The sequence below is a fragment of the Vanessa atalanta genome, chromosome 4 (assembly GCF_905147765.1).
Source record: "Vanessa atalanta chromosome 4, ilVanAtal1.2, whole genome shotgun sequence".
In the NCBI taxonomy this organism is placed as follows: Eukaryota; Metazoa; Arthropoda; class Insecta; order Lepidoptera; family Nymphalidae; genus Vanessa; species Vanessa atalanta.
In genome coordinates, this window is record NC_061874.1 from 2831623 (window position 1) to 2845184 (window position 13562).

General features: G+C 33.7%; 1 protein-coding gene across 1 annotated transcript in view; it reads left to right on the forward strand.

Annotated features, from left to right (window-relative positions):
- Positions 1 to 13562, forward strand: part of LOC125077960 (nephrin-like) — a 126855-nt gene that overhangs the window by 54460 nt on the left and 58833 nt on the right. The window contains exon 3 of the mRNA XM_047690095.1: positions 12822 to 13018. Within this exon, the coding sequence (XP_047546051.1) occupies positions 12822 to 13018 (197 nt within the window). The remainder of the gene's footprint in view (positions 1 to 12821; positions 13019 to 13562) is intronic.

Sequence of the window (13562 nt, forward strand, 5' to 3'; positions counted from 1 at the left end):
GTATCAAATAATGTAATGGTTAGTCATTTATTTTAAACGAATGCCTTACGTTTTTTAAAATATTTTAACGAATTTATCAGCTTTTAAATATATGAAATAGATAAGTAGACACTCCAAAATGTGTATATTTGTTGTTTTGATACATCAGTAGTATCTACAGATATTTAACAGTGACGTGGATGTTACGGTTTTTGAATTTTTAAGCGGAACATTATGTTTTCGCGATGATTCCATGTTACGGTGAATCTAATTTGACTTTTAAAATATTGGCTGAATTTACGAGTTTGCGGAATAATATATTTCCCCGTGCCCTTTATAAATGGTTTGACTTTGTGAATGTTTAGATTTTAATTTAACGCGTAGTCCGCTTTTGTTTTCGATCGCGTTGATTCGTGATTATTATATTGATTCACCATTTTACCACCTATCATTTCCTTAATTGTTTATATTTTATAGGTTTAGGTTTATATATATATATATAAACCTTTTATTCGTATAAAAGCTATCTTCGTATATACCTTATACCACTGCTAACTATTAATGTTCTTTTATTTGTTATGTTATGATTCATCTCATGCTAGGCAGTAAAAGTCGACATGGCGAATAAAACTTGCTTGATTTCTTTAGACGTTGTCGAATAAGATCTAAATATTATCCCGAAGGTCGCTTATTCTTGTCCCCTTCAGATAGACACAGCTCTTGAAAGGTAGGTAGGAGGTCAGTGGTTGAATAAAATGGTGAATAATGTGTGTGAAGTAATGTCTAGTTACTTACATATTACTATTCAACACGAGATTATGCAGACATTTGATAAATAATTATCTCTTTTATCCGAACAAAGACGATAAGATCTATCTCAGAACAATCTCAATATTTACTCAATAATATATCTGGCGAACTGAACTAATTTTCCTACATTATTTACCATTTGTTATAGACACCAGATACCTGTGATAGCAACTAAGATTACAGATTCGTGATCATTTATTCTAGCTCCGCTTATAATATTCGAATCGCATATTCACATTGCATATTAACGTTACAATCTCTCTAATCCCTTGTGATATACGACTAAGGAAGTGAACACACTAGCGGGGCTAAGCGAAATTGAGTCGACGATTAAACTCGTAAGGTTATTGCAATATTTGAACGAACATTGAATTTCGAGACGAGATAGTTCGATTCCATAGTTATGAAAACTCACAATTGAATAGCACATAATTTTTATTATTATTCATAGTAAATATGAATCTTCTATACTATAAATATTAGCATCGTTATAAATATTGAGTTATTCTTAAGAAATGCACTGTATTAACTGAACTCTAAATCTTGCTGTATTCGACTGTAGGCCTTAGTAGCAAAAGTATAAGAGCCATTAGATTCTGCTGTGATGCACAATTTTAAGAGTAATATTCGATATCATCGTGTCCTCCGTGGTCGAGTAGTGTGTACACCGGTTTTCATGGGTACGCCACTCCGAGGTCCCGGGTTCGAGCCGATGTAGAAAAAATTCATTAGTTTTCTATGTTGTCTTAGGATTGGGTGTATGTGGTACCATTATTACTTCTGTTCTCCACAACACAAGTGCTTTAGCTACTTACCATTGAGATCAGAGTAATGTATGTGATGTTGTCCAATATTTATTATTTATTTATCTATAATGAATAATTATAATTTAAGGAAATCCAAACCAATATCATAAGACAATAAAATTTGAAGTAGGACTAAACATAAAATAAATTCAATGAATTATCGTAATCCTCCTCGGAAGTGTGTACGTACCTTAAGTTGTGTTACGAAATGAAGAAGGCGATTAATGTAGTCTACATCAATACGCTCATTATCGCCTCTTTGTGTCTCGGGCCGTGCGATTATAACAAACGTTTAATACTGAAATCATACGTTGTTAAGCAAATATCTGCGATTCACTGTGTTCTATATATACTCTAGAGATTACATACACTATTTTGTATTAAATTATTTGATAACATTCGAATAAGTACGATGCGTAACTCACGAATATAACAATGCCAATTAAGAAGAGTAGTTTAATATCAGTCTGATACGTGCTTTATTTTTAAAACATCTTTGGATGACGGACATTCAGACCCATTCGTACTGATATGTGGTTGCAACTGCCCATAAACATTGGTGCCGTGAGAAATTTTAATTCTTACATCGTCAATGCGCCACCTATTTTGGGAACTAAGGTGCTATGTTATGTTATGTAATTTTGTCTGTAGTTACACTAGCTCATGAGCCGTGGTGCATCTTAACCGATGATTTCGGGTTCAAACCCAGGCAGGCACCACTGAATTTTCATGTGCTTAATTTGTGTTTATAATTCATCTCGTGCTTGGCGGTGAAGGTAAACATCGTGAGGAAACCTTCATAGGTCTAATTTCAACGAAATTCTGCCACATGTGTATTCTGCCAACCCGCATTGGAGCAGCGTGGTGGAATATGCTCCAAACCTTCTCCTCAAAGGGAGTGGAGGCCTTTAGCCCAGCAGTGGGAAAATTTACAGGCTGCTAATGCTAATGCTAATACACTAGCTCACTCACCCTTAAAACCGAAACAAAAAACGATTAAGTATTTCTTCTTTCTGCTACGACTAAAAAAAGTATAGAAAACATTTATTACTCTTCAGTCGTTTTCAAATAACATATTGTGTGTTATAACAAAAAATAGATAATTTAACAAATAATATTGACACAGCGTCGTAAATTAAATGGGAAATTTCAGATTCAATAAACCTAAAGAAATGTAATCCAAATCGAATAAAAATTTTCAATGCCCTCGGCTTCCTCTTGATAAGGTTAAACATCCATACAATTTTTACGAGGATGAATGCCAAGGGAAATTCAAATAAACGATGGAAGAAAACAATTTTTCCAAACGTTCAATGTTGTTTAAAAATAAATATCAAGAAGAAAAGACGAGATTATGAACTTCGAAATATTGAATAGTGCTTCGATATCTTTTTTTTTTTTCGTAAAACAAGATTCATATTTAATAACATTTACATACGACAAAAAAAATTGCTTAAAATTACTACTGCGAATAAATCTGAATGATGAATATTTTATGTTGTAAAAAATGGAACAATGTCAATCAGTATGAAATATTTTTTTTAACAAGATTAATCGTTATGGATTTTAATATCGATATTGAGGCTAAAAATTTAGCTGTACACAGCAATGTAGTCGGAACAAATAAATGTCAGAGTTAAAATCGCTGATCCGGACAGTTTCGTGATGGACGCTATCAAAATTTATAACAGTATACGTCTCCTTATTTGTTCCCTGTTAAGCAATTGAGCCTCTTCTTGTGTCCAACCACTATCAGCTATTTTGCCCGTGCCGTCGCTCTACCTAGCCGAAGAACATTTTATATATATATATTGGACAACATCACATATATTACTCTGATCCCAATGTAAGTAGCTAAAGCACTTGTGTTATGGAAAATCAGATGTAACGACGCTACCACAAACACCCAGACCCAAAACAACATGGAAAATTAATTAACTTTTTCTACATCGATTCGGTCGGCAATCGAACCTGGGACCTCGGAGTGGCGTACCTATGAAAACCGGTGTACACACTACTCGACCACGGAGGACACGATGATATCGAATATTACTCTTATATGGGTTAGCGGGTAGACGTGGAAAAAGACAGACATACATTTCGAAGCTCTATTTTTATTTAATTTTTATTTATTGCAAAAGTACATATGTTTTAAAATTTACATTACCTTCGTATAAGTAGGCTATCACTACACTCACACACAAGTTTTCAACACTAAAAAAAAAAATGGACACTCCTGTTGAACAGCTGGTCAAAAGTATGGAGGAACTTTCTTCAATGTTTAGCCAGAGGATGGGTGAGTTTGAAAAGAACTTAATGCCATCCAGCGCCTCTGCTTCTACAAATCCTACAATTAAGTCTTTATCCGCCGAGTTCTACGCATTTAAGTCCCTTGTATGGAAATCTTTGGGCCTACTTAAGGCCCAAATAGAGCTTATCGCCATGGGTTTGGATCGCATGGAGACTCACAGTCGCAGGAAGGTTCTTCTCTTCCATGGTGTTAAAGAGGAACAAGGTGAAGACGTCCTCAAGAAAACACTAGGCGTATTAACCGGCCATTTGAAGATGTCTGATGCTACACCTGAACTAATTGACTCCTGCCATCGCTTGGGGGTGAAGAGGGATGCTTCCCGGCCTATCTTAGTTCGATTTGCCTCCGTACGCCTTCGCTCCAGAGTATGGAATGCCAAGACGGCACTCAGGGGTTCTAAAATAACTCTCTCTGAATTCCTGACAAAGGCCCGTCAAAGTATCTTCATAGAAGCTCGCAAACACTTTGGGATGAAGAAGTGCTGGTCAGCTGAAGGCGAAATAATCATCCTTCTTCCAGACAACTCTCGTAAGAAGATTTCTGCATTGTCCGAGCTCAAGCAATTAGTCGCTCAGTATCCAAAGGGCAACAAGTGAACTCCGGTACTTTGTAGGTTACATTTAAATTTAGTCGGTTTATATGACGATGATACTGACGTTTGCATTGCAGGGTATAGTTAATTTCCGTTTTGTTTATTTTATGTTTTTAACTATTTTACTTTATAAATGAATTTTATAATTTTTTTTTTTTTTACTACCGCTATCTTAATATTGTTAAAGAGTGACAACTGACAACTCAATGTTGAATGTCAGACGTCATTGTTTATAAGTCTGGATTCGAGTCTTTTGAGCCGTAAGATTATTTGTGAATTTTTATTCTTTTTATTTTTTGTTATTCTATAGTTTTCATTTATATCTACTAACTTGTTATATTTTAAATATTAACACTTTCTTTATTTTTTGTTTGTTTTAGTTGTGTTCATTTTGAAGTGTAAAATCATTTTTCTCAGTCAACTTATGCCTGTGGTTTGTGTTTCGAGTTAGTTGTTATTTATTTTTTTTTTTTTTGTTTGTATTTAATATTATTATTTTTTTTATATTTATTTATTTTATATTATTTTTATTTATATTATAATAGATATAAGTATATATTTTAAGTTTAATGATTTTAGATGAAGAATATTTTTCTTGCTCGTCAGATGAATTCTTGAGTATCTCGAGTAGTAGTAGCAACACCTCGACATCGGACTCAGAACCACTTGAAGTGAAGCTGCCAAAAATATTTAATAATTCTAATCTCCTATCCATAGTGCATATTAACGCGCAGAGCTTAGTTGCTCACTATTCCGATCTTCTCACCTCCTTCAGCAACGGCGTAGTTGACGGAATTCTGGTGTCTGAAACCTGGTTAAAACCGTCGATTACATCTACCATTTGTGCTCTTCCAGGCTACCAGTTTTTCCGTAATGACCGCACTGTTCAGTGTGGGGGTGGCGTTGGGATTTACCTTCGCAGTGACATTCCTGCCCGAGTAGTTTCTCTTTCCTCCTCAGAAACAAAAGGATTCCTGGAGTATCTTTTCCTGGAGATAGTTTTACACCATAAAAAGATCCTGCTGGGGGTATTATACTGTCCAAATGATAAAATTAACTATTTTGACATATTAGAAGGTGTTCTGGAAAATCTCGTCCCTGTGTATGACCATGTCATATGTATGGGCGACTTAAACACTTGTATATTAAAGAATAACTCTAGAGCACTAAAGTTAAAAACGCTAACGTCATCACTTAATTTAAACATTCTCCCCATGTCCTCTGCGACACACTATTTTCCCAACAGTAGACCAACCCTAATTGATGTAATTGTCGTCTCTAACCCTAATTTTGTTTCCTCCCACGGTCAAATGACTGCTCCATTCTCGTACCACGATCTGATTTTCCTCACTTACAAAGTGCGTCCTACAAAGGTTAGAGGCAAAATTTATCTTCTGCGCGATTTTAAGCATATGGACCTGGATCGTTTGAGAGAGGATGTGAAATGTGTCGACTGGTCGTCACTATTCTCAGCTGATGATGTTAATGCCATGGTTGAATCACTAACTACTGAGCTGATTAGAATATTTGATAAACATGCACCCGCTCGACCAGTACGGATGAAACATGCACCTGCTCCCTGGTTAACGCCAGTGATCAGAAGAACTATGGCTAAACGTGACAGAGCAAAAGCTCGACATAAAAAACTACCATCAAAGGAAAATCTTGACGAATACAAAAAACTTCGTAACATCTGCAACAGAATGTGTAGGGATGCTAAACGCCGCTATATTCATAGTAGACTTCAGAATACTTCCCAAGCGCAAGTTTGGGGATTCTTACGGTCATTAGGTGTGGGCAAGACCACGGATAGCTTTCAAACTACCGTGGACCTCAATGAACTAAATCAGCACTTCAGCACGCCACCTATAACATTAGATCCTGACACTAAGTCTGCTACTCTTTTGTATCTATCTAATCTTGTTCCACCAGACCTGCCTCCTTTCACTTTTGAACCAGTCTCGGAGGAAACTGTTAAGAGGAATGTCCGATCTATCTCCACAAAAGCCATCGGTAGCGATAATCTAAGCCTGGATATGATACTTCCTGTGCTGGAGGATATTGCACCTGTGATCACTCACATTATTAATTTCTCACTTTCGTGCAATATCTTCCCAACACTTTGGAAGAACGCCTACGTTATTCCGCTACCGAAGACCTCCAATCCTTCCTCTTGTTCTCAATACCGTCCCATATCTATACTGCCAATCCTATCAAAAGTCCTAGAATCTATAGTTCACAAACAACTGTACTCCTACTTTACCATCAACAACCTCATGTGTCCTTTCCAATCCGGTTTCCGTCCATCTCACAGCACTGTTGGAGCACTGCTGAATATAACTGAGGACATTCGGTATGCTATGGATAACACCAAGCTTACTGTAATTGTTCTCTTAGACTTCAGCAGTGCTTTTAACTCTGTAGATTTTGACATTCTTCTTGGTACCCTCCGAGCGGTTAATATTTCTTCCTCTACCATTGATTGGTTTCACTCTTATCTTTTCGGGCGCCGGCAGTGCGTGAAAACAGAAAATTCATCGTCTGATTGGTCTAACTTATCTGCCGGTGTTCCTCAAGGCGGCATACTCTCTCCACTTCTCTTTTCTGTTTTCATTAATAACATTTCACGTGTCATCTCTTCTCCCTTTCATCTGTATGCAGATGACTTACAGCTGTATCGTCATTGTCAGTTGAGTGAGTTGTCTGAGACTGTTGACTGCCTAAACGAAGACCTTTTGGCTGTTCAGTTATGGGCCAAATCTTTTGGCTTACTGGTTAACCCTGCCAAATCACAAGCAATGATCATTGGTAGCAGTAGGCTAAGAAGTAAAATTGACTGGCCATCTGTGCCCTGTATCAAGTATGCTGGGGTTCCAATAGCCTATCATGAAAATGTAAAAAACTTGGGCCTGATCATTGACTGCAACATGTCTTGGACGTCTCATCTCAACGATGTTAGTAAACGTATGCATTTCACGTTTCACTCTCTCAAACGTCTCCAATATTTTCTCCCTTTCAACACCAAAATTATGCTCGCTCAATCTCTTCTTCTCCCTATTCTCGACTACGCTGATGTTTGCTTTCTGGATGTGACAGAGGAACAGCTTAATAAGTTAGAGCGCTTACAAAATCTTGCTATTCGCTTTATTTTCGGGCTACGTAAGTACGACCATGTGTCTCTTTTCCGCGCTCAACTTAAATGGCTACCTATCCGATTTCGCCGTGATATGCACATCCTTTCGGTCCTTTTCAATATTCTCACAAACCCTAATATTCCTGAATACCTCAGCTCCCGCCTCAACCTGCTTCCTCCTTCAACCCGCTCCAGGCGTTCTTGCATCACTACGATGCTCGATGTGCCTCGGAGTAACAGCAAATTTCGACTTCAGTCGTTCACAGTACGAGCTCCGCTACTATGGAACAAACTTCCTAAATACATACAGGACAGTACTACAATTGATATGTTTAAAAAACGATTAAGACAGCATTTCCTGACACAAGTTTACCCTTCATCATAAACTTTGATATTAATATGTGTGTATCTATGTATATTATATATTTATATATATATATATATATATTTATATTATTTATATATATATATATATGTGTATTGGTGTATATATTTATATATATATGTGTATGAATGTGTATTTATATAAATATTTTTTTATAAGTAATGATGCACTACATTGCCCGCTGATTGACTCTTATCACTCACCTCCATAGGTTGACTGGAAGAGATCTCTTTTAGAGATAAGTCCGCCTTTGCTTATGTTTTCTCTATTTTGTTATTTTCTGTAATGTCTTTTTAAGTGCAATAAAGAATATATATATATATATATTTTTACATTTAATTTAGATTTAAATATTTAAATGTTATTTTCATACAAACATATCATCAAAAAATAATTTTAGTTTTGAATTGAGTATATCTTTGATTTAGAAAAATGTATTTCGATATTAATCAATCTACTTTCAATCAAAGTGCATGTAGCTGTTAAATCAAATACGATACAACCGTGAAAACCTTTCCAGTTCATATATTGGTAATACACACGTAGCAATGACGGATTATGACGAATTTATATAATATTGGGTATTGGGCATTACTCTGGCTCGATCGATTTTGATTGATGACGCTTTAGTAAATAACTACTAGTTTCAGCTTTATGGATGACTTATTTATAGGTATATTAGGTGTATTAATCCGTTAAAATGTTGTAATAATTTTCGCTCTTCCATCATAATATTTAACAGTATTATGTGGTACAGTGTAGATTTTTTTTATCTACCTACTTTTTATGGTATTTAGATTTCTTACAGAAGACTACCTACTAGTTTTTATAACTACCTTCACTTTTAAATTCACTAATATTATAAATTATTAGCGAAAGTATTTTTTCAGTCTGCTACGCTTTCATAACTACATCACTGAACCGGTTGTGAAGTGTTAATTGCGGCATGCAATGGATGAAACGCTAATAATATTAAAAATTAAATTAAATTATTGTTCTCAGAGATTAATGTAAGCTGTCATACATTTCCTAAATATATTAAATCGCTGAAAAATATATATTTTTTAATTTTAATATTTTTCAGTGTAAAACTGTATGGTTATAGTTTACGTGATGAACGGAAAGGTGTCAGAAATAAGCCTTTATATAAGGGCGCATGTCATACGTCACAGATAATTAATACATGATTTCTAAAAAAATTACTTAATATTTTGATATCGTCGTCACTTGTTTTTTTTTTACAATTTAAAGTATCTTAATAAAATTTCTGATTAAATAAATTCTGATTCGGAATATCAAAGATTATTAATGATTATAATATAATATAAAATTAATAAAAAATAATAGACATAAAAAAAAATTAACTGTAGTTAAATTTACAATTTGCATTTTAAATAGCTAATAAATAGTTAATTTTTTTCATTAAATTAATTAGGATAATTTTCTACACTAATTGTGACGTATTAGATTATTTTATCCATTCGATTATCAACAGTATCAAAATAATTGATTTCCAACGGCAACTAATTGTATGTTCGTGCTTGTTTAATGGTATTTTAAATAGATTACAGCGTCTTCTTGGTATTCTGAAAGGTATATACTTGGTATATAATATAAACCTTGGATATCTGGTAAGGAAAGTTGATGTAGTAATTAAAAGTTTATATAAGAACATCACGTCTAGTAATTTCCATTGGGAAAATAAAGTAATGATTTGAAACCTACATTTTTATGTAAAAGAGAGGTGGTGAGTTTCGAAATTATAAAATATTAGATATCTTAAAAACCTTCTTATTTGAAAATCTTTCGATTCTTTGACCGTGTATTTGTATTGAGATGCTCAGACAGTCGAAGGATTCCTCAACTCATAACTATTCCCAGCCCAAAACTTAAGGATATTAGAGCTGCATTAATAATATTATGATTGTTACGCAGAAACGTGAACCAAATGATGCAATTTCGTGTCTAAAAGCTCGCCTTTATCCCATATTCTTTGAACTTTGATGACTATATTATTATCCAGTATGAACTAACGGTCAACATTTTTTGTAAAATTAATATGATAAAGTTTTTCTGGATTCGGGAACAGTTGGTGTAATTCCCACGATTCAGTGAATCGTTCAAGGTCGCTTTGAAAATATATGCCGTGAATCTCGCAACTGGCTATGCTTTGCTAATTGATATTCACTTTGTTAACGTGAATGGTATCAAGCTCTGAAAGATGACAATTAAAATATTGAATAGCATAGGTCTAAGAATCGATCCCTGGGATACACCAGAAAAAAACTGTAAAAGAATGTGATGTAGTCCCGTCTATAGCTACAGAGTTTGAACTTGCATAAAGAAATGATTAAAATCAATTCATTAAAGTATCAGTAATACCAAAATATTTTATATTAGTATGGTGTTATTGGACTTGTCAAATTCCTTTGAGAATGACAGTTTGCGTTCCCTAGTCATCAGCTTCCATTAATTCAAGTATGATAGTGATAGGGAGCGTCTTATTACAAAACCGTGTCGACTGTGATTCATAAGGTATTTTATTTGCCTGCATGAAAATTAATTTACAAGAGACTCAAAGGCTTACGGTAATATTGGAATAGGTCGGTATGTAATCACTAAACTAGCTTCAACATTTTTCAGAATTGGAACTAATCTCGTTTCTTTCTAAATATAAAAACAATATATTAATAAGATTAATAATAAAAAAAAATGTTACTAATACTATAAAAAGTATAGGAATCCTAAGTTCATCACTAAATTTTGGTTCTGTTACATTTAAGGTTAAACTTTATTTATTAAGTTTGAATCTTCCGAGTAACGTATATAGATCTTGATAAATTAGTTTATTGAGTCTTCCAATATTATAAACCCTCCAAATTTAAGAGTCGATGTTATTGTATGGGTATAATAAACCTGTCACGATATTTTCGGGGCGATATTATAAAATGTACAGTTATTTATGGCACATATACATTTCCGCACTATTATGACCGCCAGTTTATCTCAATGTGACAGCATTACATTACGAGCTATACAAAGAACTGGGTAGGAGTAAGGACGGCGCCTTAAGCTCGCTTAGTTATGAAATATTTATGAGTGAAACGTTTTCATTTCGAAGCATAGAGCCTTCATACGAATTTCCAAGGTATCTTTTGAGGTATATAAATGTTTCTGGATAATTATGCCCAGAACGAACGGTGGATGTCAACTGTTTGAATTGCCTTAGCAGGTTTTACATCTTTATTTGACGTAGATTTTCTTGAGCGCATCTCTTATAATGACTGAATTTTTTAAAACGCCTTTACAAGTATAAAAAAATTTCAATCCTTAAATACTGAACGTTGAAATGAATTTTATCATCAAGTATATATGTGATTGGTTTTCATTAAATTTTATTACAGATGTCATTCCGTTTAAGGATATCAAACCATAACTATTGTTTGTTTTAACCCAAAGAAAATGCTTTCAAAGATGTCTGAGTTGCTTTGTCCGTAGAGATTTCTAACAAGGCTTTCGTTTCGATTCGAATTTATCTCAGATTGTATTGAGTTTCATTCAAAGAAAATATAGGTTACCTAGCAATTGCCATTTCCTTTTGATCTTTTGTTAGTTTGAATAAGTCGTCGCTGAGTCAAATAAAAATAAATATTGGAATATGATGTTTTCAATACAAACTTCCGACAATCTTTTAGATAAACATTTATTGGCGATTTATATAACAGAAATAAATAGAACTTCTAGTTTTAAAGAACGTTAACTCTTCTAACGTACGTATTTTTCTAATAAATTTTTATGTTTTCTGTTTGTATATTTTGTGTCTGTATCTGAAAAGGGGTTACTTATATCATTCAAGCATTTATATGCAATAGTATGATTGAAATGTAAGCTACTGACCGCTTTCATTTCATGTACTTTCTAATTTCTAAAGTGAAAACCATTTAATCTTTTTAGTATGCAAAACCATGTCAATGGTTTCTGTAATATTACAAATTTTTTTTTTTATATTATATATTTTTATACTTTAAAATATTTTTTTAAATAATAATTATTTTTTAATAATAATAAATAAATAATATATTATACTCGTAAAATTTATTATTATTATCAAGTTACGTTTCACTACAATAACCTGCGTATTTTCTCCCTTAATTTTCAATAAGTTTTGTCATTTCGTTCCAAAACTATTTTTAGCGTGAACAAAGGCAACTAGTATAGATCATTTTATTGAAGTTCCATATCAATTGGATTTGTAGTTTATGCGTGAATCTGGAACAAACTATAAAAAGTTACGCGATAATGTTTCCTTTACATTGTGCTATCTAGGTCATAGTATCCGTATAAGCTCACAGTATAATATCCAATGTATTATATGCTAATTGTACTAATCAATAAAATAAAATACGTTTAAAATGGTAGTATTGTCAAATCTTTAAATAATAATGCTACAACTCGTTTGTACGGCTGTGTGAAAGCCCTCCTGGGTAGATTATCACCCACTCAGCTGAATGTTATCGCCTTCCTTATATTCTATCTTTCATCTATTTTACCGTTCAGTTGTTGTAATCAAGTTTGAGTGAGCCAGTGTATCGTAAACCAGCACAAGGGATACCACTTTTTCCTGAAGTTGGTATCTCTTGGAGTTTAGGGAATGGTTAATATTTCTAACAGCGCCGATTTATATGTTCTATGGCAACCCGTATAAAAAAGTCCATGTCCGTCCAATTTTCTATTTAAAATAATTTTATTAGTAAATGCAATTTTAAAAACTATTTAATGATATAAAAAAATAATATTGTTCACAGTTACGATGGTCGTGTAAAAGGACCTTCAGCGCACTGGGCGGATGCGTCACTCGCAGGTCGAGCGAGGTGGCACGCCACACCGCACTCCGCTTTACGTATCCGAGATGTAGTTCCCACCGACCGCGCCCTCTATCGCTGCAGAGTTGATTTCAAAGTATCACCAACTAGAAATTACAAGTTCGTGCTTCATGTAATCGGTAAGTATATTTTATGTATTTTTACAGTTATATCGGATAACTAAAATTAATTCTAAGAATCAAATAGACAATATTAGGATCTTTGAATTTTGGTAAGTTGATCGCGATTAAAGTCACGATTATTGCAAAAAAAAAGGCACGATACACCGGATACAAAAATTTATAATCACAATAATTAAAACATTTCGTACTAAGTCCATGTAGGTACTATATTCAAGTAGGCTCTTAAAATCACTTTTGAATCGCCATTTTAATAGATCATTACAAGTATAATTTTCGAAGAAAACTTCTAGTTACTCTGTTTAAATCATTTAAAATACAAAATAAATCATGAACAAATTTTAAAATTATTATTAAATTAGTCAACATGTGAACCCAGTCTTAAGCTAACCTATATAACATCTGTATACCTAGAATCCGCTTAAAATCAGTGTTGAGTGTGCTTTGACTATTTACTGAGCGAATCTCACTTTGATAATTATTTACACTGATGCACTTTCTCCACAGTAAACATTTATATTGTGTAATGATAACATGCTATATC